General features: G+C 41.3%; 1 protein-coding gene across 4 annotated transcripts in view; it reads right to left on the minus strand.

The window, feature by feature from the left end:
* Nucleotides 1-27,471, minus strand: part of UNC5C (unc-5 netrin receptor C) — a 349,485-nt gene that overhangs the window by 82,750 nt on the left and 239,264 nt on the right. For all 4 annotated transcript variants that reach the window (XR_012668038.1, XM_075127533.1, XM_048847236.2 and 1 more), the window contains exons 3-4: nt 23,590-23,733; nt 7,308-7,411 (exon numbers count right to left, since the gene is read on the minus strand). Coding sequence is in view for 3 of the 4 variants with exons in the window: in XM_075127533.1 (XP_074983634.1) it covers nt 7,308-7,411; nt 23,590-23,733 (248 nt within the window). In the remaining variant the exon portion in view is untranslated. The remainder of the gene's footprint in view (nt 1-7,307; nt 7,412-23,589; nt 23,734-27,471) is intronic.

Genomic DNA, 27,471 nt, shown 5'->3' on the forward strand with positions numbered 1-27,471 from the left:
TATGAGCGACTGCAAAACACATACCAGAAATAAGACAGCAAGCACAAACCACAGTGACATTTTATTCAGTTGTCGTTATTTCTGCTTCTATTGCCAATAAGGGGGATTTGTTTTCCTGCTGTGGAAACACTTCCTTAATTGCACATATGTCCAGCTCACTGCTTGAGTACTAAAATCTATACAGAGTGTGCTGTCGAAGCGATATAAATTCTAGCTGTTTTTGAGAATGTTACAACTTTGCTTTAAGTACTACATGGAGGTGAACTTTTATTAAAAAAAGCCTCACAGCTGAAGATGGACTAGACGGCTCAGGTAATGGGATATGGAAAACTTCACTGTTAGGTTTATGGATACAGTAGAACCTCAGAGTTACGAACACCTCGGGAATGGAGGTTGTTCATAACTCTGAAACGTTCATAACTGAACAAAACGGTATGGTTCTTCTTTCAAAAGTTTACAGCTGAACATTGACTTAATGCAGCTTTGAAACTTTACTAAGCAGAAGAAAATTGCCGGAACACCCAATCGAAAAGGGACTGGGTCGAAAAGGGACCCTGGCAGCTCCGGTCAGCTGCGCTGACCGAGCTGCTAAAATTCCAGTTGGCCCCAGGGGGCTAAGGCAGGTTCCCTGCCTGGCTCCGTGTGGTTCCTGGAAGTGGCGGCATGTCCTCCAGCTCCTAGGTGGAGTGGCAGATGGTGGGCTCTGTGCACTGCCCCCATCTGTAGGCACCATCCTGAGCACCGGTTCCACAGATCTCATTGGCCTGGAACTGTGGCCAATGAGAGCTGCGGGGGCAGTGCCTGCAGGGAGGGGCAGCACGCATAGCCCCCTGGCCAACCCTCTGCCAAGGAGCTGGAGAATATGCTGCCACTTCCCGGGAGCTGCGTGGACTTCCTTTGTCCCCATGAAATGCCGGCGCCGCCTGAGGTCAGCACTGCCTGGAGCCCACACCTCCTCCCACATCCCCATCTCTGTCCCAGCCCTAAGGCCCCTCGTGCACTCTGAACCCCTCGGCCCCAGCGTGGAGCCCCCTCCTGCACTCCAAACCCCTCATCCCCGGCCCCACCCCAGAGCCCGCATCCCCAGCCGGAGCCCTCACTCCCTTCTGCACCCCAACCCTCTACCGCAGCCCAGAGCCCCCTCCTGCACCCTAAACCCCACATCCCCAGCCAACCCTAGAGCCTGCACCCCCAGCTGGAGCCCCTCACCCCATCCTGCACCCAACCCTTTGCCCCAGCCTAGAGCCCCCTCCTGCATCCCAAATCCCTGGCCCCACCCCAGAGCCTGCACCCCCAGCCGGAGCCCTCACCCCGTCCCACACTCCAACCCTCCCGTCCCGAAAATGAGCAAGTGAGCGAGGGTGGGGAGGGGAGCTGGCAAGAAAGGAGGAGGAGCCATTTTACCACAGATTGCCAGCAAGGGAACAGTGTGGGAGCTCTGACGTTAGAGCACGAAGCACTAGCACTCACACCACTCGGTTTGAGCACTAACCCTGGAGAACGTACTTCCCCAGGAAGGAATCGTGTAAAATATTGTGGCTAGAAAACATTGTGAATGCCACTGAAAGTTCCAGTTGTACAAGCTACATTAATGGTAATCAACTCATATACTTCAGAGCCTAAAAGAACTATATCCTGCAGGGATCAGGGGTTCTGGTCATTGTGCCAAAAGCATGAAGTGATGGACTAATCTTCTGGGGGAGCAGGGTAATCTGGCTCTAGGGTATGGGACCAGTGCATTTGGAAATATTGCTAATAGCTGTTGTGTTTACATTCTCCTACGTTATAAATCTGCTAAAAATATACATAAAAACCTGCTGTTATTAACTGGAGGCCATGAAGGAAAGTGGTGCCAGGCAGCTGTACTTTGATTCCCAGAGCCATCCTGGGCAGCACAGGGCAGGGTAATGAGAGAGAAATGCCTGGCGGCATGCACCTCACTGCTTCTTTTAAAAAAGATGCACATCATAGTATTCGCAGAGGGTACGTCTACACTGCAGCTGTGAGCCTCCCAACCTGGGTAGACAGACTTGTGCTGGGGGAACTGGGGCTAGCATGCTAAAAATAGCAGGGTTGACATTCCGGCTTGGGCTCTCAAGCCTAGAGCACACTAGCTCAATCCTCACCAGTACGAACCTATCTTGGCAGGCTTGCTCGCAGCTGCATGTAGACATGCCCAGAGAGATGAGAGGCCTGGCTGTTTCTCCAGACCAACAGACCAGGCCTATTGTGGCTGTGAAGCATTCACTGGATTATAACACTTTTTAAAGCTAGGGACAAATTCTTCCCACGCTTACACCAATGCATCCCCACAGGCTGCCAGTGGATTTGCACTGGTGTAAACGAGGGAGGACTTTAGCCTCTGGAGTGAATTCTTGCCCTGCTACTGCACTGCGGGCAAGGAAAGAGGCTGTCTATGCCCTTATCACCTATTTGCACAACTGAAAGTAGGAGCTTGGGAATTTGCCAACAGTCTGTGTTGGCATTTGGTAAGTAAAGGAAGAGGGAGAGATGTGCCTCCTTACATGCCACAGATCAACTTGGCCCCTTTCAGCCTCTCTCTTATTGATACCTGACCCACAGGTAATTCTATCATGTAACACAAGGGACCACAAATGACAATGCCATTTCCCAGCTGATCCACATCCATGGCCATCAACTCTCTGTTCTCCTCCCTACAAGCTCACTTTACTGCAGGGAATATAAAATACTGCTTGGATGACAATGAGCTTGCATGGAAATGCATACACATGAAGTTCTAATTAAGAAATAACTGCAGCAAAACATAAGCCCTCTCATGAAACAAAGCAAACAGCAGTCATATTAATAATCAATTGGATGGAGCAGCCACCTGATGCTGCCTATTTGGAGAAGTCCCTAGTTGCCACCAGCTTTTTGCTCAGGCAAAACCAGCTGAATAAAGTCTACGCCACACTCATTTTGACTCGGCAAAACAACTCCTCCATGTGCCACTTGACTCCTTGATGGTTTTTTCTCTCCCCTTCCTAATTAAACGTGCAAAGATAGATAAATATAATGCCAGTTTTTAAGCTCAGCTGGGTCACCAAGTTTGTACGCTGTGTCCAATTATAATTAGAAAAGCAATTATCTCCTTGTTGAAGGTGCAGCAAATCACACATTTCAATGCAAAACTTCATTTAGCTGCTTATGGCATATTAACTAATCTTACATCTCATTGATGTTTTGATCTATAACCTATTGCAAGGAGCTAATTTGATGGGGCTGCATGTCTCTGAGTCTATTTCTCACTCACAATATGATACTGAACATAAATTAAATATATGATATGATAAAGAACAAATTAAATGAGCAAAGGGATTAATTGCTAATAATTCTGCTGCGTTACCTTGGGAGAATCCCAGTATGTGCCCCTATCAAGAATGTGCTCCTTTCTTGGCTTTTCAGAGATGCCAAAAAGAGTCCACTTGCCAAGAAGAGGCAGAAATAATGCTGAGGCTTCAGATGGAATCCACAGGATTGAAACTGGTTGATCTTCAGAAGTGCTACACGCCTGCAGATCTCATTGATTTTGACTGGAGTTCAGGGTTCTTAGCATCTCTGAAAATAAGGCCCCTAATGCCTAGTGATGGTCAAATGCAAATCTCAAAAAGTCTTATTTGTTTAAATAAGCATCCAACAGTTCAGACGCTCTTTATCTGATCACCTTTTATCTCGGTATAATCCGGTGTCTCAACTGAGGAAAGGCGCAATATAATGTGGCACCAATACAGAGCAATGGATTTTGCAGCTTCTTTTCTCATTCCTCTCCCAGATGATTTCAATAGAGTTACACCAGGAATTAATTTGCCCCTTTAGTTATGTGCAGAAATATCATAAGAATCTCGCTTATGGTATTTTAGCATTTCCACTGCTTGTTTGGGGCACAGACAGGAAATAGCCAACTCTTACCCAGACATTGCAGAACTCTAGAAAGGTTTGGTGTGAGTTTGGTTCTAAAATTTGATGTGCTCCATGTGGACTGGTTTCCCATCCTTACCGAAGCCCTAATGCACACAATTAAGGATTGCTTTGGAGGCACTGCAATGCTTTGGAAACCTAGAAAGAGCCAGAGCTGTTGCTTTTTTGTGTTTTTTTGCCATTTCGCTGCTCATTTTCCCTACTGTGTCAGTTCTCCTTCTGCAACCTGCCAGAGTGCAGCTGGCATTACTGCTGTTCTTAGTTGGTGGTCAGGGTATACAGCCACAGAGAAGTTGATTTGATTTCCATAGTGACTGAACAAATCATCCGTTGCCTTTCCTGGTCCCCAGTGAGCAAGCAGGATGAATTTTGCTTCAGACCTTCAGAGCATTGTGTTGCAACACACACCCTTGTATTTGGAGCTTGGGCTTTTTAAGTGTCTACAGTTTCAATCTACTCTAATGCACATGATGCCTTAGTGGAGCTGAAGCACTGGTAAGTGCTGCTTTAAAAGCTTTGCTCCCTCATCTCTGCCTTAGTCTTTCTTCCTCCCTGGGGGAGGGGGCAAGGGGCTGGCATAAAAACTGTGACATGGCTCAAACCTACTAAAAACAAAAGGATCTGTCCTGCCATTGATCCATAGGGGCTTGATGTGGTTAACTGCCATTTACCATGCTTGGAATACATGTCTAAATCCTCTTTGCATTGACAGGGATATATTCTCTATCCTCCTAACAGTGGGTTGTTTCCCGCACTTCATAATACAAGTTAAAAGAAAGAGAAAAAAACAAAAGTAAAACAATTCAGTGACAGGGTTATACAGTAATATCACTGTGAATTATGTTACCTGCAACACAGGACTTTTTTTAAACTATTCACCATTTCGAAAACTGGAAAAATGCAAGAAAATGTGGGTCGCCAATTGCTCTGTATTGGACAGCAGGGTAATCTGTCTCTGGGGCACAGAAGCAGTCCCTGTAATGAGGAATAATTTGAGGTACTCTTGTCTGCCTCATCGAATCTGGAAACATTGCTAATAGCTGTTGTGTTTACATTACCCAGACAGACTTGGGATGTCAGGAATCAAAACATTCTTTCTATAATGTGAGAGAGCCTAACAGCTGATTGCCTGCCTTCCTGGAGTCCCTTCTTTCTCGGTTAACTATATCATCATATCAGAAAGTTCTCCGAACAAATAAATGAAGTCTTAAACAAAGAACACATTCATCTCTAAATTAAAATAATCATGTAATCCTTCAACCCACCAAGTTACCTTTCATCTTCCCATTTTTTAAAATTTATCACACCAGCTGCAGCAAGTGCCAGTAATAGTGTCACATTAAGGTATTCCTATTCATTAGTGTTCAGGCCTTTGTTCTTTTAATAGCGCTGGAAAGAGTCTACAAAGAAGCTGCATTAGGCTGCTCTCCAATCTGGGTGTCTGATCTCCCTCCTGACTTCAAAAGTGAGAAGGGGGGGGGGAGGGGGAAGAAACATTAAGAATCGTTCTTTTGAATGTCAGACAGGGTATATGACTCCTGAGCCTGCCAAGTGTGAATTGGTGTCTGCCCCGGCCATGGCACAAATAAGTTCCACAGCCAGTTAGCTTGCAGCCATGAATCTTTACTACCTAACAAAGTGAACTGTCGGAGAGTATGAAAAAGAGCAATTATTATATGGTCAGCTCACGGAGAATCTTTTCAGAGATCAGTTTCTTGGGATATGCTGCACTAAGAAGTGTACACAGGAACCAGGGCATATTAGCCTTTAAAGCAGTTCAGTGGAAGGAGGATACATTTAATCTGATTTAAGAAAAAGACAATTAAAAAGGCTAACGCTTCTTCCATAATGTTTGTGACAGAGACAAGTGCCCCCTTTCTACTCATCATGCTAACTCATGCTGTTTGTCTCTCCTGCACATAATCAGGCTTTCTGGGTTTTTTGATAGAAGAGATGAACTAGCTGTTAAGTCGCTGAGAGGTGCAGAGCATACATACTACACACATACTAACTGCCACTCATGAGGAAGCTCAGCTCCCAGTGAAGGTAATGCAGTCCCCACTATCCGAGAGCGTCTGCAATATGACATGCCCTGTTATAAATACACTTGTCAAGGCACAACAGTCGGTTGGTAGGATGCTAAGAAGCAACAAAAGTTGATAAGTTCTTGAGGAAAGTCAACTGATTAATATCATGTCTGTCAGAGAGCTGGCTTGCCAGACTCAATCACTTTTTTGAGCTTCTCAGGATCTTAAAGAGGAAAGAAAACAACCTACTGAATAGTGTGTGTGTGTGTGTGTAATCTACTATGTTAATCATTCCTTCTGTTTGTGGGCATTTTTTTGCAATTCTGATTAGATCCAAGATCAAGTTTGATAGGGATGTAACACGTTAAGCATGATCTCCTGAGAAATCAGTCATCAACAGTGAATGACAACCACTTTGCTACTTAACCATGACAGCCTAACTTCTCCTAATGCAAATTGGCATCAATTTCTTCTGAGCATAGTAGAGAAAAAATGAGGAGAATTCTGATGAGGGAATTACCATCATTAACAATAATTTTTTCTACTAATCAGCAGAGTTGAATTTAGAATTTCAGAGGTCCCTCTGTGATTCTGAAACCCCCCTCCTGTGAGGAATGAGGTCAAAGCCTTGTTCCACCAGCACCACCACCATGCTGAGGTGAGCTCCTTTTCACGGAGGAGCCAATCACTGCCTGTGTGCACAGTTTTTGCTAAATAGTGCAGGGTTACTCCTGCCAGTACGAAAACAGAGTACCCTTGCCTGTGTTTTTCATTGCTGTTCGATGGAACAGATAAGCCATGTTAGAAGATGGATTATTTTCCTTCACACCACACTGTTTCAGCTTTGGGAAGTCCTTTATCAGATCATGGCAGAGGCCCTCATACTGTGCTATGCAGTCTGTGTGTGAGTGTGTGCACACAAATGTGTGAGGAAAATTAAATACTGCAAATTAAAAATAAAATATTTTAGTAAGACATGAAAGCCAGTTGCCTCAAGGACAGCAATTACTTTCACTTTAAAAAAAGACAAGAAAAAAACAACAGGGTTGCATTCATAAATCCCACCAGGTATTTGTCCTACTGATGCGTTCTGATTTCATGAAAGAGAACAAAAAATAAAACTGAACTGCCTACGGCTCTGCCCAGTGGGGCATTCTAATTGACTCCAAAGTCATTAATCAGTTCCCAATCAATCTATTCTACCAGCAGCAGGCAGTTAGGTCTCCATTACCATCCATTCATCATGCCATACCCTAATTCACTGCACCATTAGCCACATATTAGGCCTCAGTTAGGACAACTAAGTGGCAATTGCTAGCGCAGGAAGCCGCTGTCACTCACCTCAGCTACTGGGATGCCTTCAGGTGGACGGCATTGGAGAAGGACTTCCTGTTCCAAAGACACTTCTTTCCCCAGGGGCTCCTGTTCAAAAGTCTTCCGGAGATCTAGTAAAAACCAAAAGCAGGTTGTGAAGTCATTAATTCTTACAAAGATTTACAGATGAGTGTAGTCATGCAGAATGCATGTTGGGGTCTTTCCAAGCAGACAGGAAGACACAATCACTGTCCTGAAGAGACCCTCATCTAAAAAGACTGGAAAATATTTTCACTTCATTTTATCATGTTGGAGAACTTACATGGGAAAAGATTTCTTAGCAATTTTATTATTATGTATTATTTTTATTACTGTATGCCTAGAAGTCCCACTCACAGACTACAACCCTATTGTGCTAGGCACTATACAAACAGAACAAAAACAGAGCTTCCTGCGGCATATTCTTGTCAGAGCTGCTGCTGACTTGGTGTGCATCCATGCCACACCCAGTGCAGGGCTGTGACTACAAACCATAGTTTTGGAAAAATAGAAAAGACAGTGTGCATCACTACTACAGTGTGTTGTTTTTAGGGTTCTCAATAAAACCTTGCTTTCCAGGGGTCTTAAAACTATAGCAGGAAAACGTACCCTGAACTAGAAGTTGGTGTGGTCTAGTGGTTGGTGCAAGAAGGCTGGTAGTAAGGACTTACTAATTTTATTTCTGGCTGTGCTGAGGACTAGCTACCTGACCTTGAGAATGTTGACTCATCTCTCTGTTTGCTTCACCTCCTTAGGCCAGATCTACACTACAGACCTATATCAGTATAAGTATGTGGCTCATGGGTATGAAAAATCCACACACCCCAGTTACATAGTTATACCAACTTAACCCCCTGTGTAGACAGCGCTATGTCCTCAGGAGAAGTTCTCCCATTGATATAGCTACAACCTCATGGAGAGGTGGATTAACTACGCTGACGGGAGATGCTCTTCCATCGGCATAGGAGCCGCTATAGCACTGAACATGAAAACAAGCTTTTAGTTTGCTCAGCATTAAAAGGATATAACACCACCTAGCTCAAAGGAGTGTTTGTGAGGTTTAATCCATTCATGTTGGTAAAGAACATTGAGTCCTTCAGAGTAACGGTGCTTCAGAAGTGCAATGCAGTCTCAGTTTTTCTTTTAGATTTTAAATAAGCAAAAATTAATAACTGTATTTAGTTGAGTAAAATACAAAAATAGAGTTTAATGTTTAATGCATCTATAAAGATACTCCCAAAGGAGATGCATTGCCTCCATACAGCAAATGTATTTAATATATTTTATTCAATATCTTCATAAATGATTTGGATAATGGCAGAGAGAGCACACTTATAAAGTTTGCTGATGATACCAAGCTGGGAGGGATTGCAAATGCTTTGGAGGACAGGATTAGAATTCAAATTGATCTTGATAAACTGGAGAAATAGTCTGAAATAGATTGGATGAAATTCAGCGAGGACACATGATGCAAAGTACCGCACTTAGGAAGGAATTAATTGCACAAATACAAAATGGGAAATGACTGCCTAGGAAGGAGTAGTGCAGAAAAGGATTTGGGGGCTATTGTGGATCACAGACTAAATATGAGTCAACAATGTAATACTGTTGGAAAAGAAGCAAACAAGACACGAGAAGTAATTCTTTCACGCTGCTCAGCACCAATAAGGCCACAGCTGGAGTATTTTAGAGTGGTAGCCATGTTAGTCTGTATCAGCAAAAAAAACAAACTAGAAGAACTTGTGGCACCTTGAAGGCTAACAAATTTATTTGGGCATAAGCTTTCATGGGCTAAAACCCACTTCATCGGATGCATGGAGTGGAAAATACAGTAGGAAGATAATCCTGGAGCATTGTGTCCAGTACCAGGCACCGCATCGTGGGAAAGATGTGGACAAATTGGAGAAAGTCCAGAGGAAAGCAACAAAATGATTAAAGGTTTAGAAAACATGACCCACAAGGAAAGATTAAAAAAAATGGGTTTGTTTAGTCTGATGGACAGGAGAAGAAACAATGGGTTTAAATTGCAGGAAGGGAGATTTAGGTTACACATTAGGAAAAACTTCCTAACTGTAAGGATAGTTAAGCACTTGAACAAATTACCTAGGGAGTTTATGGAATCTCCATCACTGAAGGTTTTTAGGAACAGGGTCAAGGTTAGTCTAGATAATACTTAGTCCTGCCTCAGTGCAGGGGACTGGACTAGATAACCTATCAAGGTCCCTTCCAGTTTTACATTTCTGTGAAACTATGATTCTACATCCAACATGTGTATATAAATGCATTTTAGGAACTATTACAACAGGTTTTATTGTGCCCTAATATTAAAACTAGGAGATAATAGGAGACTGTAGTGTTAATAACAGTAGCATACTGTCATAAATATCAAATAGTATAGTAATAATAAATCTCAGGTGTTCAGATACCACAATGAGCACAGTATAACTTGATTAGATAGATAGATATTCCTAGGTCTTCCCTGGCATGTTGTTTTATGTCTTCCCACTTCCCTTCCAAACATTAAATGCAGATCTGAAGTTAACTTAATAACCTTTTAAACAGACATACACAAAATATATATATAGAGAGATTATATATATTAGATATGTATACACACACACATTTATAAACAGGTGTATTGAGCTCATAAAGCAAAGCTTTAATACTTACAAATTAAAATACATTACCCATAATGCGCAATAATTACATTTAGTACACAAAGAAGCTTTCTTCTGATTATTATAAACAGGTGGCACAGATAAGTGTGAGCAGTACGTGTTCCCCATCAAAAGTTTCATTAGAGTTTTCACCAGGTGGGATTAATGCACATGAAGCTCCCCATTACTCACTGACTTGATATGCTGTAATATTTTGAAAACGCCACTGCATTCCAGTGGGTCAGTGATCTGCAAACTAAAAAATACTCGAAGTCCAGGTCCCTAACATAACAGAGGGTAATGTTCTCAAAGGAGCCATTAGAGACTATCAAGTAAATAATACTCATTTGAAAAAAGTACATAATTGTGTATTTACAAGATAGGGAGCTTTTCTACTCCATTCTGTCAACTTCATCCTGTGTGCTTAGAGCTTTATCCATCCAGAACTATATATGTCCTCCCAATCCATAGAGTCATCAGATAGCTGAAGACAGATACTGGTTGCGCAGTATGTTTAACTATCCAAGCATAAAGTTGGCTGGGGTGAAAAGCAAACAAACAAAAGTTCTAACTGAGGCTTTTTAGAAATGTTGAGGAGATGGAGAGCTCATGTAAGTGACTCTAGCACCCACTGTGTCCAGCTAGATACATCCCACTGGCGTAGGACTGGGGCTGTTTCTGAGCAAGTCAGTTTTTTGATGAAAAAGGGCCTTTAAAAAAAAAACAACAAAAAACCCTTGTGAAAATATTTTGTCTTCCTTACAATTCTCCATTTGCTATTTTCTCATTCCAATCTTCATTTTCTTGCTGTTTGTGGTTTTAGAGGGTTCTTCCCCCACCCTTATCAATTTTGATTGTCAGCTTAATCACACGGTGAGATTTTTCAAAACTGAGTATTTTCAAAACCCATATTTTTCAACTTTAAAACATGCCATTTTTGAAAGTTCTAACTGTTTGCAAAATGAGGTGGAAAAAAGGTAAAACACAGTCTCACAAGATTCCAGACTGAAAAATTTGGTCCATTTTGAAAACCAGAAGAATGAAACAATCTTCAGAAAATGTTGCAACTGAAAACAAACAAACAAAAGAGTCCACTCTAGTCAGGACTCTTGTCTGTGCAGAAACTCTGAATTGCTACAGCTCCTACGTCTGCAAGAGTTCCTTTCTGCAGTTCTCAGGGGGTCAGAGAAACTGGTCTGGCACCTCTTCCACCCCTAACCTTAGGATAAGTCATGTGAGGTAAAGGGAGGAGGGTACTCTCTTACCACATTCACTTTAGTAATATAGAGTATGTTTACACAGCAAAGGAAATCCCACGGCTGGCCTGTGCCAGCCACTTGGGCCAGTACTCGCGGTGCTGTTTCATTGCTGTGTAAACTTCTGGGCTTGGGCTGCAGCCCGAGCTCCCGGATCCATAAAATTTCTTCCAAGGCTGATTAGATCAGACAAGGAAGAATCCATTTCTTATGCTAGGATGCTAGGGAATCAGCATGCCTCTTTTGTGTCATTCCCATGAAGCCTGATTGTTGCATTAGCAGCCATATCAGGCTTGGGAGAATCAAAAAGGTGATGGTTCATACAGCTGCACAATTTAAGCACTACATAAATTATTGCTTCCAAAGGTGCAACCTTTATGGCTGCAGGTAGGGCGTCACCTTGGAGCTTCTGTGGGAGTGGTTTTGGCTTGGCTAGAACTCTCAGCCTGTACAACAGATATTTTTCTTCTCCCCCGTCCTGTACAGGATGTGATGTAATGGAAAGAAATTCAGGTTTAAGGATTAAAATTCTGGGATGCAACTCTGCGCCCAACCCTACACTCCTTACCAATGTGCAGTCCCAGTGAAGTCAATGACTATTCTTGTGCCACATATTACAGGCACAGCACAAAACACACACATAGCACACTGGGGCGAGACTTCATTCCGAGACTCCTGAAATACCTAGGGACATCTGTTGCAATCAGGAAAGAGAGCCTCATTCACAACTGTGTTGAAATCAATGGTTTTCCACTACTGTAAAACTGGACTAATAAAATGGAGGGATCAATCTCTCAATGTAAACCCACATCTGAATTTCTTTGCTTTTTGGAGAGGAAAAATAGACCCATTTTGTGAAGCATCTTTAAATGGCTCAATTTTAAATTCCAAGTGTAATGCATCCTTAGTCTAAAAACAACTCAAAAATTATATTTTTTATCTCCCCAAGGTAACGGTTTCTGTGTACAAATCATTTTAACTCCTGGCATGATTCTGCTTCCCTTTTTTTTTTTCTTTTTTCTTTTTTAAGCTTTCATCTTTGCAGTCAGCAAAGAATTACCTTTTTTTCCATTTTATTTATTTATTTTTTTTTACAAACTGTATTTTATTCCTTCATTGTAGTTCTGGGTTTTACTGTGATGTGTGGGTGGGTAAAACTTTAAGGATATCCTTTATCATTTCTGAGAAAGGCGATAAGAGGCAGGGCAGATGCCTTCAAGGCAGTGCTAATGCAAGGGTGACTGATGAATAAGCATGAAAAACGGACACTTGTCAGCCAGGAATTAGATGTAAACCAGAAATGTACAGAACAATGCAGCATTAATGTCAGGAAAAGATGGATTTCTGCCCTTGGTAGACCTTAAAGACTCCTCACTTCTGTTCTGTGCTCTTTCCAGTAACTCTAACTAGGATTTTCCCTCTAAAACAAACATACCAATGTCTTCAGAAAATGATCAGGGCTTTTTAAAACATTCTTTTTCACCCAACTTTGATTTAGTGTGAGTTGATGTCATATAAGAGAAGAAGCAGCCTTTTGCAGAGATGCATTAAGGGAGATAAGTTTTTAAGAACATGAAAACTCTTCACTACAAAAGATAGTGTGTGTATATATATATATATATACATATAAATATATATAAATAGTTTTGGTAGTTGTTTTTGGTTTTTTAACCTAATTTAATGGAGACACGAGTAAGAAAAATTTGCATATAAAGTTTGTATTCTGTTGGAGACAAATGTTCTAAAGGATGAAAGGACCAGTGTTGTTTTAATTTCCCTCATCCCCACAAAAGCTCATCAGGTTACCATAAATCACATACTTATGAAAATGAATTACATATTATATTTATTATTCCAACTATGTTTGAGTGATGCCAAGCTGGGTGGACAGGAGTGAAGGTCTTTTTACAATTGACAAAATTCTGAATTCAGCTCTCCTGTCTTCCATAATTTTGCTTCCATAATTTCCCACAATTTGGGACAAAACTGTGACACCTTTTTCTGAAAACACAGATTAGGGAGTTGAAATCTGGATTTTCAATTTCAAGGGCTAGAGGAGAAAAACAAAACTCAGGACTCTGTTCCATCAGCCACATTTCAGTTACTTCTTCCTGTTCACAGCTGAGTCTATGACCTTTGTATTTGAGATCAGTTGCACTGGCGGCTAGAGTAATAGAAAGGTTCCATAGCTTCTCTGAATTATTTTTTGATTTTGTCCTTGTGTGGTTCCAGTTTTTTGTTGTTACTTAGATCAAACCAGATTTCCAGTGAGACTGTGACACTAGTGTCATCAGCCTGTAATCTGGCAACTTCCTCTGAAACTGCTATCAATTGCTTTTATAAATTTCATGCCTCTCTCCGGAGAGCCGCTTGTGTAAAATGCATGCTGTGTTTTGATCAAAGCCATCCTCATGCTCGGTGCAAATTTCAACACAGTCCTTCTAGTTGGATGTAAATGTAGAGACACAGGACCACGGTCTCAGCTGGGCCCAAAGAACAATGGGCACAGCTGAAGAGGAGGGAAATAAGAGATCCCTTTGTGCCTCCAACTCAATACTGAGGCCAGTTCGGCACCACCCTAGTCCCCTGTATAAAGACTGCTTTAAATGACACCAGCTGACAGTGGTCCCCAACTTCTAGCAGCTGAGGAGTGCTGCAATGTAGGTATGCCCCAGAAAAACAGCCTTTCCTCAGCCATGCTCCCAACACCTGCAGCCAGTAGACGTGTGACAAAGAAGCCAAAGGACTCCCCTTTTCCGGGGGAAACTTACACGGACTAGATCCTCTGGCTTCATAAAGTTTTGTGAAACAGGCGCACAATTTTTAATGGAGCTCAAAATCCAGTCCACAATTTTTCTGAGAGTTCCACAGAATGTCAGTGGTGCTGGAGCATCAATCTTCCTTTTTCCGTCAACCAACCAGGCTGATGGTGGCGTCAGAATAATTTTTGAACATACAATGTGCTAGGTGCTCCTTTCTAAAGCAGAGTTGGATTGTATGCTGAATACCCATAGGTAAGGAAATTAGGGTGACGGGACTCAAGAAGTTCTCTCCTCTTTCACTCATTTTATTTTTGTTATTTGAGCAAATGGCAAAGATATTCTTGAGATACTTCTTCGCATTCTTCGATGGCATCTTAAGCAACTTGGACACTATTTGAGCTTGAAGAATCTGAAGAGTCAGATTGTCTGCCCTTTCTCAGATTAATTGCTTGTTTTGCACTACTTCCTTCAACTTTAGGCATGTTGAGTCAGATAAATTCCTATATAACAATCACCGATTTCATAACTGATCAGCAACTTTCACATTTACTGCACTTAGAATGAGGAAAAGCCATCTAATGAATTCAGCACTGTAAAGATTGAAAAGTAGTGTGAGCTAGCCATTTTTACACAGAACCACATGATCTGATGCCTATCTGTCTTTCAAAAGTATCGAGATTCTTGCTCCCTTAACAGTTCACAACCCCATCCGCTTTCCCTACAGTTCAATGATAGTTGATTCCACTTACTTACTACACCCCTCTCTACAATCACCAATGGGCTCCATCTATTCCCCTTCCCTTCTAAGTGCGGGTCGACACTTAAAATGCTGCACTGATGCAGCTGCGCCATGGTAATGCTTAAGTGTAGACGCTCCTATGCCAATGGGAGACCTTCTCCCCTTGGTGTAGTTAATCCACCTCTACGACAGGTGGTAGCTATGTCGATAGGAGAACACAGGGTGTTAGGTTGCTAAAACTGCATTGCTCAGGGATGTGGATTTTTCACGCCCCGAACTACGTAGTTATACCAACATAAGTTTGTAGTGTAGACCTGGCCTAAGCTTCCAGATACATCTAAACCTCTTTATTTTTTCCTAGTAGGCATAATATGTTTTCTCATCACTTCCATTTTAACGTTTTAGAAGGTTCAAAGTTTTCCAATTAAAACTGAAAGCAGAGTCTAATATTTCTAGTATTTTCTTCAACTATATGTTATAATAATTAAAATGTGAATGTGAAGTTAAAATTTTTTCAAAAAAATCCATAAAACACTAGATTCAGTTTTACCTTGGAAAAAAACATAAAACAAAAACCTTGAATTTTTCACAGTGTTGGCAGGTCTTCTTTTGAAGAGCATAAATGTATCACAGGAAGTGTAGTAGCTAGTGATTTTAGGTGTGCATTTGCAATTAGTTGTGAAGCTAAAGTTATATCATACAGAAACTCTAAAGGCATTTCTGTAAGCAAAACACCCAAATTCTGCATAAACACTTTTTTTCTGATTCATTAATCTGTCTCTAGCAGCAGACTATCTCTATAGAAATATATGCACAAATCTTTAGTTAACTTTTTGATTGCTATATTTCCATCTCCTTCAGGGTTCAAGCAGGTTCTGTTGCAAGACATTGATTTGTATGAGACATGACAACATATGCAGGACATCCCCAACGCTCCCCCTGAAGGTATTAACACACACAAATTCAGAGATTTGTTAAATGAAAGTAACACTAACAATTACATTAATTTTAATTCAATGTGTTTTTAACTCAATATTGTGAAACCCTAAGGCTTGCATTTATTATATACCCTAATCATAACCCTTTTTCTAAGTGGACGTGGAGCTTGCCAAGCCAATTTGCAGCAGCCTTCTCCGTGAAGAGCAGAGCCTTCAAACCATCACCAAATCCGGCCAGATGGCAGTCATCATGATGTGTGACATTGTGTGCCTTTGGCCACAGCTGTTTGTGGAATCCTCTTGTTGGCCCCAGATGTGAAGGCTGGCCGTATGTTGAACTTGGCCTATTCAAATTTTTTTTCAGAAGGACCCATGACTGGCATGGCAAATCAAAACCAGGTACACATATGATCAGGTCAGTTTTAGGAGATTTGTTTCTGATGTCAGCTACAGCCCATTCTTCATGCCATATCAATGTCGTAGAGAAATCTCGGCAGGGCAAATGGGCCTGCAACGGCTGGTGAAAACCACACCCTTGGGTGGTTGAAGAGGTCTGTGAAAGTGGAAGCTTGAGTTTGTCCTGGTATTCTCAACCAATCTGGCAGTAGCATCCTTGTGAGGGATGTGTGCAGCAGTGATGTTACTTAACATATGGAGCCACAGTACTGGTCTGGGTCGAATTGTCCCAGTTATGATGTGCAAAGTTGAGTGTAGCTGTGTGTCAACCAACTTGACATGAGACAAATGGAGCCAGATGGAGCACAATATTCTGCTGCAGACTAACAGAGAGCTAAACCAGATGATTAGAGAGTTTGCGTGTTGGCTCTTCATGAAGTGCTGGCCAGTTTGCTTAGAAGTTTGTTACGTATCCTCAACTTAGCTGCAGTTTTCCTCAGGTGGTTAAGATAAGGTGAGAGATTTATCTAGGTTTACTCCAAGGTAGACTGGGTGGGATTCGTGTTTCATGTGATGTCCATTGAGAAAGATAGATAGTTCCTGGTCTGTTTTAAAGATGGAACATATTCAAAACTGTCTTGGTTACACTTGGCTGTAAATGCACTAATTTACCATCAATTGCAGAATCAGAGCCATATGTATCAAAGAGAAAAGTATCCATATTTTGAGATGAGAGAGCTTGAAAGAGACATAGACCTGCTAGAAGAAGTTGCTTGACAAGAATGATTCTAGTGTAGTGAAAATGTAAAATGAGCTAATGCATACGATGAGTTCTAAAATGCCTTCTTTATCTTTGAGACTTGTGATGGAGGAGGTCCATCTTTGGCTCAAGAGTAATCTCAACTCGAGACCATGTGGCCCAGTTCTCTCCACGCAGGATACAAGTAACACCCATTGACTGGGAATTACTCAACCTGTAGGGAAGCAGGAATCAGGTCCCCTCTTTAGTACTGCCCAATGTACACATACCATGTATAACCAATTCCCTTCATTTTTTCATATTTCATGCTTCTGTGTGTTCTCAACTTCCTTTTAAATGTTCCGCCCTAGTTGTCCCATTTCCCCCAGATCTTATAACTAATACAGTACTCTCTAATATTTTGGTGGCAATGGAACTGTGTCTTCACTATATTGTCTGGGGTGCTAGAATACTGGGATGTGAAAGTAATGGGAAAACAGGTAATTCAGCAACATAATGTATGGCACAGAACCCCAGAATTAAAAGGTTCACTACCTGAGTGCCAGTAACGAATGTGTGATTATTTTCACATCTGTCTTTCTGTCCAACGTAAGTGGAGATAATCCATCACATAAACCAATCCACTTTCCTGAATCACATTAATCTTATCTGTATACAGTATGAGACATGTATATAAGCTACTACTTAAACTCCCTTCATTAAAAAAAAAAAAAAGCAATTCTGGAAAAAAAGGCTTTTAGTTAAGTCTATAGAAAACTAATATAAAATTAAATACAAGTTTAATAAGCACAATTCCTTATAAAATAGCGATGTCTTAGTGGAAAAGAGCAATGTTTTTTTTTTAAGTTTCCATTTGTTTCCAAGACACTGGAAAGAAGCCAAAAATGAGAAGACATCTAAATTCATTATGCAAAAAGCCTGCTCCGATGAAATTAGGAGGAAAGCTATTTATTTCTCGCAGCAGGTTTTCAAGCAACTCAGAAGTCGGACATACAGATACTGGCCTTGAGTGTGATTGTACCTTTTCAGGGGCAAATCAAGTGTAACTTCAATGAATCTAGTGGAGTCACACCAATGTAAAACTGGTACAAGTGAGAAGATAATCAGGCCAATTTCATATTTATTCAATTGTGCTGTAAATTGATCAGATATGATCCTCAGTTGGGGTAAATTGGCCTGGCTCCACTAAAGTCAATGACACCAATTATGGAACTGGCCCATAATTTAGGCCAAATCCTGCAGTACTTAATTAGTCTTTATCAAGTGAAACTTTTACCAGGTTTAATTCTATTCTTGGTTACATAGGCACAGCTCGCATCGATTTCTTTCAACAGGAATTTTGCTCAAGCAGAGAATGTAGGATTGTATCTATAGAATCAGATCAACATTTTTCAAATATTAGTTTTAAAATAATGCAGTGGTTTTGGATTTTTTTTTTAACAAAAGGAAAAAACTATCCCAACTCCTTTGTCTTCTCTCCATAAAACTGTAGTCTCTTAATTCAGTAACAAAAGTATATTTTAGGCCCAGTGTACATTAACATTTCAAAGCATGTGAGCACCTCCGAGAGTCAATATAGCTAGAATGATGAGGAAAATTGTATTTGCACCATCTAATATCACGTATCCCAGACAACTAATTGCATTTCTCCAGCTCCACTATTACTCATTCTGTTTTTCCATTAGCTAGATTATTAAAATACCTAGGATTTTCAGGTCTAAACAGATCCTAGGGAATCTGACAGTTTACAAGGATGAATCTCTTCCAGTCTCTTTGCTGTGGGGAGACCAAACTCTCCAGTGGAAGGATTCCAGGGAAAATCATGGAGTTTCCATTTCACTATTCAGGAATAACCTTCATAGAAGAGAATGGTCCAAACCTTAATTACAAATGGTCCAAAGCTGCAGACTTCACATCACCCAGTTCTACACACTGAAAGAAGTCACAATCTTGAGTTCTGAATCAGTTTTACTTCCAGTTTAAATTTCCAGCATGTGTATCCCTCTGAAAAACACCACTCTTTACTCCAAATTTAAAGATGCCTTCCCTCTTGACCAACGGAAGTTCTCTGCTTGGCTGATGTGATTTTTCAATTGACTTTCAGCAGAGAATTTCCTTTGACCAGGTTGTTATGTCCTTTCCGACACATGCCTGACCTTGAATTAAATAAATACAAGCTGCTTTTCCAGGATGCACATTCTTCACACTTTCAAATTACTTTTCGGTTAATTCTATTACATGGTCAATGAACAGAGATGTTGAATGCATTTTTTTTTTTTGTTTTAATGGACTTCAGAACTGGTCCTCCAGAGGATACAATAATTATACAGCCCTGCAAAGCAATAACACTGGTGGCCAGAATGGAAAAAAAAAAAAGAATCTTTCTTCTGAACATGCGAGAAAGGGCTAATTATGTCATCACGGTACGGTACGATTTGTGCTGAAATCACCAGCTACGGCTATTAATGTGAAGTAACTGTAGCACACAAAGCACTGTAGGGTTTCCCTCCCCCAAATATATTAGACTTCACTTTTTTGTGCTTATTAAAAATGAAAAAGGTCTAGCCTGATGTCATAACACCACAAACAGTTGTGTTGCGTTTTGTTTCCTTCAAAACTCAGCATTGCGTGCTTACTGCAGGCAAATTTAAGGGCTGCAGGGATTCTATGCAGGTGCACAATATGGGGGAGAGTGTGAAGAGCCTCCACGCCCATTGCTTGTCCCAGATAATGACCAGAGCAGCACAAGGACTGTTCTTTCCTAACTCCATGGTGCTCTGGGCCATGGTTCCCCAACAAGCACCAGCCTGTGAAATTCACCAGCGTGAATAAATCATGCCCCCTGAGCAACGTAAGTTACACTGACATAAGAACTAGTGTGAACAGCGCTATGTCGGCAGGAGAGCTTCTCCCACCGACATAGCTACCGCCACTTGTGGAGGCTGGAGTAATTAAGCTGATGGAAGAGCTCTCTCCCATTGGCTTAGACCACCTACATTAGAGAGTTTACAGCAGTGGTGCAGCTGCACCCCTGCAAACTTCTTGGGTAACCATTCCCTCCGGCAGCAATGCTGGACCCTCCTACTGCCTATTTTAAATGTTGGCACCTTGGTCTGTCTGATGAGTGATACCTTATCATGCACAGCCTACCTTGGCGTGCCCAGAGGATGTAGGATTTGAGATTTCACAGTGATATGGGTATGGCTACAGCTGAATTTTTAGTTATGTTTCAAATCTAGTCTAGACAGGTGTGATGGGGTCTTCACCCCACACTATCCCGGAGAGGGTTATTGTGGCCAAGATGGGTTAAGTAACCTGATAGACCATCCCGAGCGGGAATTAGCCTTGATGATCAAGCACTGAGTGGGGATGAAGCCCAGCTGGGCAGGGGCAGGCAGGGCTGGTATAAGGTCAGGAAGCGAGGGCAGGACATGGTAGTCCCTCTTTGGGCTTAGAGAGGGAAAGGAGAAAACTTGTGGGAGAGTAGAAGCCTGGGATCCTGGGCCTAAAGGAGGGGTTTACTCACAAGTGTGGTAGAGCAGAAGCCTGATAGGGCTGGAGTAGGAAAAGTCTCAGGAAAACAGCAGCAAGGTTTGGCACAGCGCAGACCTTAGCCACTGATCCTTGGGCTGGAACTTTAAGCAGTGGAATAGTCCCATGGGACCTGCTTAAAGTTAGGCATGTGCTTAAGTATCTTGCTGAAATAGGGCTTAGTTATGCTTGTGTCAATTCAGAGTCAATCCACTGAAATCAACTGAGCGACTCTGGATTAACACTGACATAACTGAGCCTAGAATTTGGCTAATTATTATTACCTTTCAGACAATAATGTCTCCGCTCACTGATGTACATACTGTATGTGTTTTGAGTCCATACAAATATTTATTATTTACCTATAAGGCCAGCTGAAAATTTTGTAGTTTAAAATAGATGATTTTTCTGTGATTGTGCTTTTGCTGCTCGGCATAAATCTGCAGGCTAAATACTTAACACTGCAGCTCTTAGTCCTGTGAATAGAGGCTACAGGCCTGGGCCATAATTGTCCAAAAAGCCCCAAATCGAGGGAAAGTATGCAAAAAATCATCATCAAAAGGCAAAACTCAAAGTTCATAGGCTCAGTTCCACCATTTAAAAAAAAACAACACTTAAGCACTATAAAAATTACTAGACTGACTTTCTCTCCCTCTCTCTCTTAAATGTGGTCAGAAATATCAATCACAAGCAAAGATTTTGGATGCCAATTTTCTGCCCAGAATGATTTTTTTACAGCTAAGTTATAAGCCTCTGAAAATAGGAGTTTATGATGAAATCACTGACAGACTCTTGGCTAAAGTGCAGTTGCTGTATATATACATATCTAATTTCATGAAAGGCAATTATACATCTGTAACTTTAACATTGCTCTGTTATCTTCATCTGATATACATTCAGACCCTTAATTGAAGTAAATATGATGGCTATCTGTCAAGTGCTAACTGGCAGGGCTCCAAAATCTACTAGGTGATTTAATACAGGTTTTATAATCTGAAAAAGCTGTTGAAACTTTGCTAAAGCTCTCTGAAGTACAGTGCTAACATTTGGAATGGGTAGTTAAAGTTCACTGCTTTCCTGTCAGAAAGACCCTAAAGAACTCTAGAAATGTTTGTTTGCCCCGAGAAAAGGATTCAGTACAAAATGCTATAGATGAAACACTCTAGAATCAGGGGAAATTGGGATTCAATGCAGATTCTGTCAATATAGATATTTACAATGCACTCATTGCTGTGATAGTGAAGTACCTAAGTACTCCTAAGACTACCATGACATAATGAGCGGATAAAGTACAAGAAGGGGACTCAGGTTCTACTCCTCATTCTGCCACTTATCTGCTGGGGACATTGGGCAAGTCAATGTACCTCTGAGCCTCAATTTTCCTACCCTTGAAATGGGGACAATTATTAGAACTGAGTGAATAATAGATTTTTCGGTTCTGTAGTCAAACCAAAATAAAAATAAAAAAACAAATTTGTTTTGGTTTGACCCAAAACAGAAATTTTTCATTTTTCTTGCTAAAACAAAAAAAGCAAAAATGTTTTGTTTCAGGTTAAATGACTTGTATCGTGCAACCCAAAACAAAATGTTTTATTTTCTTTGTGGATATTTTTTAATTTTTATTTTAATAAAGTAAGCCTAGCTAAATTTCTGAACAAACCAGTGTTTCAAAATGAAAAGTCACAACCTTTTGTTTAAAAAATGTTGAAATGAAACGTTTGGACTTTTTCCTTTTTTTTTCCCCATTTTTTTTTAGTCAAAACTATTTGCTAAATTCAACCCAAAATCACAAATAGTTTTGGTCAATCCAAGCCTGTATTTTTTGGTGAATAAACTACTAGTCTGAAAATTTTTGCTCAGTTCTAATAATGGTACTGATTCCTCCATGGAAAGCTCTTTGTGATGTACTGATGAAAAGCATTACGTGAGAGCCAGGTATTATTATCTGATGCAATAATATCTGATAATCTGCTTACAAGTTGTCTGTGTCTGTATGATGGATGTGGCCGAAACCTTGCATCCAAACTCCACTGAACTCTGGGGAGATTCTTCTCCAGATCCATCTCTATATCCAAAATTTGTAGGCAAGATCCATTTCTAGTCAAGGAGCTTAGGTCACAGTGTTCAACTTGGGTACTTAAAATTAGCCTCCTAAATCTGTACCTAGACATGTAAATAAAATGGCTTGATTTGTAGGTGCATTGAGCAGCCTCAACCCAACTGACTTCACTGAGAGCAGGATGGAGTGCTAAAAAACCATTTGTAAGTGGCTTGAGGTGACACTATTTCATAGCAAAATGATAAGTAAACAGTCCTTCCTTAGTCTTCCTTCTTAAAGGTGTTGGTAAGGGATATGTTCTTTTTCCTGGAAGAGGAATTCTCAACTCTTGTTCTAAAATCTTAGGCTATATTCAGTATAGACGAGCCAGACAAGTATCCAGCTGCTGGTGAACACTCACCAAACAATGTTTCTTTGTTCCTTTTTCCAAAGGCAGGTGAAATAATTTCTGAATTACGCAGCTTGCTTGCATTGTACTAAATAAAACTCACTTAATCTGCATGAAAGGGAAACGGGAATCCCCGCTGCAAATGCTGTATTACAAAGACAAGTCCCTCTTTGAAAATTAATGAACATTAAATATTTGTATTGTCAACTGAAGATTTGTTGTCTGGAGATTGGTTGTCCTGTTTTTTCATGGGTAGAATGAGAGTGGAGAAAGGATTTAAAATAAATATTGAGGCTAGTAACCATGCATAGCAAGGACGAAATGTTAAGAGTTAAGATGCCTATTTTTGCTATCATAGTTCCTCTCTGATTACAGTGATATGCTACATTTGGTCTCTGTTTGTCAGGCAAAAGCAGCATTATTAAATGGCTGCAGAGACACAAGGGAATTGTTCTTAGTCCATCACAGTGTTTGCTTTGAAAAATTCCAGCCAATTGGCTACAAACACTTTCCTTGCGTCGGGATCATTGCAGAACTTCACAAATAATTTGCTGTTGTTGGCTTTCTTTTTTCATAAACCTGAAAGGAGGAGGGTGCACATCTGGCTCTCAGAAACAAGAAATGATGAACTGACACATCTAAGTGCAATACTGGTGGTCTGAAGTCTGACATGCTGCATCAACCACCACAGAAGATTCAAGGCCTGTTCAGTGTATGTGGTTAGAAGCAAAAGTCCCCACCCAGACAACCCAGAGTCACTTCACCCCAGAGAAGAGGTACTCACATGCAATGCGAACATAGGCCTTTCGACTCTTAGTAGTGCCGGCAGAGCTCCAAGCGACACACTGGCACCAGTAATCTTCAGGTCCAAACAGTTCTTCCACCTGCTGACGGGAAATCTCAATGCTCACTTCCCGAACAATCAAACCTGTCAGGATACAATTAATATCCCGAGTGTATTAGAGTTGGTGAAGCTATTGTTCAGAGTAATATATTAGAGTGTGCTTGTAAAACTCTTATGAGCCCTGGCTGATCATCTACCCAACAGCCCTTATCATGAGGAGAATGTTAAGAAAAACAACAACATTTTACTCACCCAACATTATAGGTGAGTGAATATTTTGCAAGACTCATTTATATCATGCATACGTGCACACACACACACACACACATTATACATATAAACATAGGGCAGGTCCTCAGCTAGTGTAAGCCAGAGTAGCTCCATCGCTTCCATTTCCCATTGACACCAGGTGAGGATATGGCACAGTAGAATTTTAATATGAAACATGCTTCCCATCTCACACTCTTGGGAGCTGTGTAGAAACACAAGTCTCCTCCTTTAAAAAAAAAAAAATCCTCCTGTTTGGGGATTCTGATGGACTGAAGTGCCGATGGAGCAACTCTTGTTCACTCTAACACTTAATTGTGCACAGCACCGTGGCTACACCCTCCATAAAAACAGAACAGGTGCCTACACTAATGGTCTCACACCTCACAGTATGATTATTGTAAGCGGTATTGTTTTGAACAATACATAGAATCATAGAATATCAGGGTTGGAAGGGACCCCTGAAGGTCATCTAGTCCAACCCCCTGCTCGAAGCAGGACCAATTCCCAGTTAAATCATCCCAGCCAGGGCTTTGTCAAGCCTGACCTTAAAAACCTCTAAGGAAGGAGATTCTACCACCTCCCTAGGTAACGCATTCCAGTGTTTCACCACCCTCTTAGTGAAAAAGTTTTTCCTAATATCCAATCTAAACCTCCCCCACTGCAGCTTGAGACCATTACTCCTCGTTCTGTCATCTGCTACCATTGAGAACAGTCTAGAGCCATCCTCTTTGGAACCCCCTTTCAGGTAGTTGAAAGCAGCTATCAAATCCCCCCTCATTCTTCTCTTCTGCAGGCTAAACAATCCCAGCTCCCTCAGCCTCTCCTCATAACTCATGTGTTCCAGTCCCCTAAGCATTTTTGTTGCCCTTCACTGGACTCTCTCCAATTTATCCACATCCTTCTTGAAGTGTGGGGCCCAAAACTGGACACAGTACTCCAGATGAGGCCTCACCAATGTCGAATAGAGGGGAACGATCGCGTCCCTCGATCTGCTCGCTATGCCCCTACTTATACATCCCAAAATGCCATTGGCCTTCTTGGCAACAAGGGCACACTGCTGACTCATATCCAGCTTCTCGTCCACTGTCACCCCTAGGTCCTTTTCCGCAGAACTGCTGCCTAGCCATTCGGTCCCTAGTCTGTAGCTGTGCATTGGGTTCTTCCGTCCTAAGTGCAGGACCCTGCACTTATCCTTATTGAACCTCATCAGATTTCTTTTGGCCCAATCCTCCAATTTGTCTAGGTCTTTCTGTATCCTATCCCTCCCCTCCAGCGTATCTACCACTCCTCCCAGTTTAGTATCATCCGCAAATTTGCTGAGAGTGCAATCCACACCATCCTCCAGATCATTTATGAAGATATTGAACAAAACCGGCCCCAGGACCGACCCTTGGGGTACTCCACTTGATACCGGCTGCCAACTAGATATGGAGCCATTGATCACTACCCGTTGAGCCCGACAATCTAGCCAGCTTTCTACCCACCTTGTAGTGCATTCATCCAGCCCATACTTCCTTAACTTGCTGACAAGAATACTGTGGGAGACCGTGTCAAAAGCTTTGCTAAAGTCAAGAAACAATACATCCACTGCTTTCCCTTCATCCACAGAACCAGTAATCTCATCATAAATGGCGATTAGATTAGTCAGGCATGACCTTCCCTTGGTGAATCCATGCTGGCTGTTCCTGATCACTTTCCTCTCATGCAAGTGCTTCAGGATTGATTCTTTGAGGACCTGCTCCATGATTTTTCCAGGGACTGAAGTGAGGCTGACTGGCCTGTAGTTCCCAGGATCGTCCTTCTTCCCTTTTTTAAAGATTGGCACTACATTAGCCTTTTTCCAGTCATCCGGGACTTCCCCGGTTCGCCACGAGTTTTCAAAGATACTCCACAACAAGGGTGTACTCTACACTACAGTATTGCACACCACTGCGCTCTGCATTGCCCCCTAAAACATACCTTCCCACATACCCTCTCATAATGCAATCCTCAAAAATCTGCAATGACAACAACAGTGATGATAACCTGTCACTGCCATTACAAACCTAGCATTTACCCGGTTACCACACAGTGCTATCTAATGTGCAACATTTTTGCCTATTCTAAGTACAAGGAAATATTGTGGTATCTCAGATACTACTGCAACACCTGTTGGTTAGATGCTGACTTTTTAACACCAATTGACATACTCCGTGTTTTGCATGATCCCACCCTTACAATTCACCAACCCTGTGAAAATGCTCTTCTCTTCAGTTTTAAAATGGCAGCCAAGGTATGGGGGGGGGGGAGGGGGAAATCTATGCACCACTTTTTAACATAGTTGCACTGTGTTGCTGATGCCAAAGTCTCAATAAACTTGTAGAGTGTGTCCATCCATAAAAAAAATCATCATTTCTAAAATGTCGTCCAACAAAGGACCTTAAGTATATAAACCTCACATACAAATATGTTGTATAGCGTGACTGATTCTCTTTTTCCTTACTGTAATGCCAGGAAATTTAATTAAAAGATACTTGATCTTAGTGTGCATACTTTGTCCCCATCACTGAGTAACTAACACAGGGTTATGCGTCTTTCCGCTGAACACAGACTTTCAGGCCAGCTACCCCCCAGCCTCTTACAACATGAATTACAAGGTGATATTCATAACATGAATGTTCCCAATTGTACAGCACAGAGCGCACTGCATGCTCTGGAAACCAAGCAAACCCTTGATTTTGCTTTCAGCCTCATAGAGGCTCTATTCAGGAAGGTGATGATTAATTAATATTTGTGCACAGTTGTATACTGTCATTTATGCTGCACACTCTTTCCATCCAAAACTCGGTTAACAACGTAACATCATAAAAAACAACAACAGGAATTGAAGCATAAAATATCATACAGATTTTTGGTAGGAACTCTTTATAATCAGATGCATTTTCCTGCTAGGTATTATATAGCCTACTATCTTTTTAATTTCCTTATCTTTGACATGTTTGCCCAGGAAATTATAAGCTATTTTGAGGAAAAGACATACTAGCTTTTCTCCTTGAAACTAAACACTCAAAATTTGGTTGCTGTACTTAGACGAAGTAAAAACAAAATACGGCATATATATTTGGAAATGTGGCAAACACCACCTTCGAAAACTGCTTTGCTTTGAAGAGCTCAATTGTCTCCAACAGTGGTCCAGGGCTGTTCATTGTCCTGTCTATGAGGGAAAAATAGCTTTTATGTACAGGATGTGCCCAAAACAGGTTATGTTTTCACAGTGCAACTGCTGCTAGTCTAAAGATCTCTCACTTCAGTCCATTTCCACTTTTTTATAGCCTCGAGAGCCTAGCAGTTACAATATTATGTTTTTACAAAGAGGCTGATTATAATGGAATTTGATGGAGCAGAGAGTTAGGTTACTATATGGCTAAAGCAAGTAGTCTTAAAATTAAAGGACAGTACTGGTTAATAATGATTTCAAAATGGACTTAAAATTCTGGATGCAAATGCAGTTTTCTGATATGTTGAAGATATGAAATATACATCATGTCAATAACATCCATTAAATACCCTGGC

The sequence above is a fragment of the Caretta caretta genome, chromosome 4 (assembly GCF_965140235.1).
Source record: "Caretta caretta isolate rCarCar2 chromosome 4, rCarCar1.hap1, whole genome shotgun sequence".
NCBI classification, from domain to species: Eukaryota; Metazoa; Chordata; order Testudines; family Cheloniidae; genus Caretta; species Caretta caretta.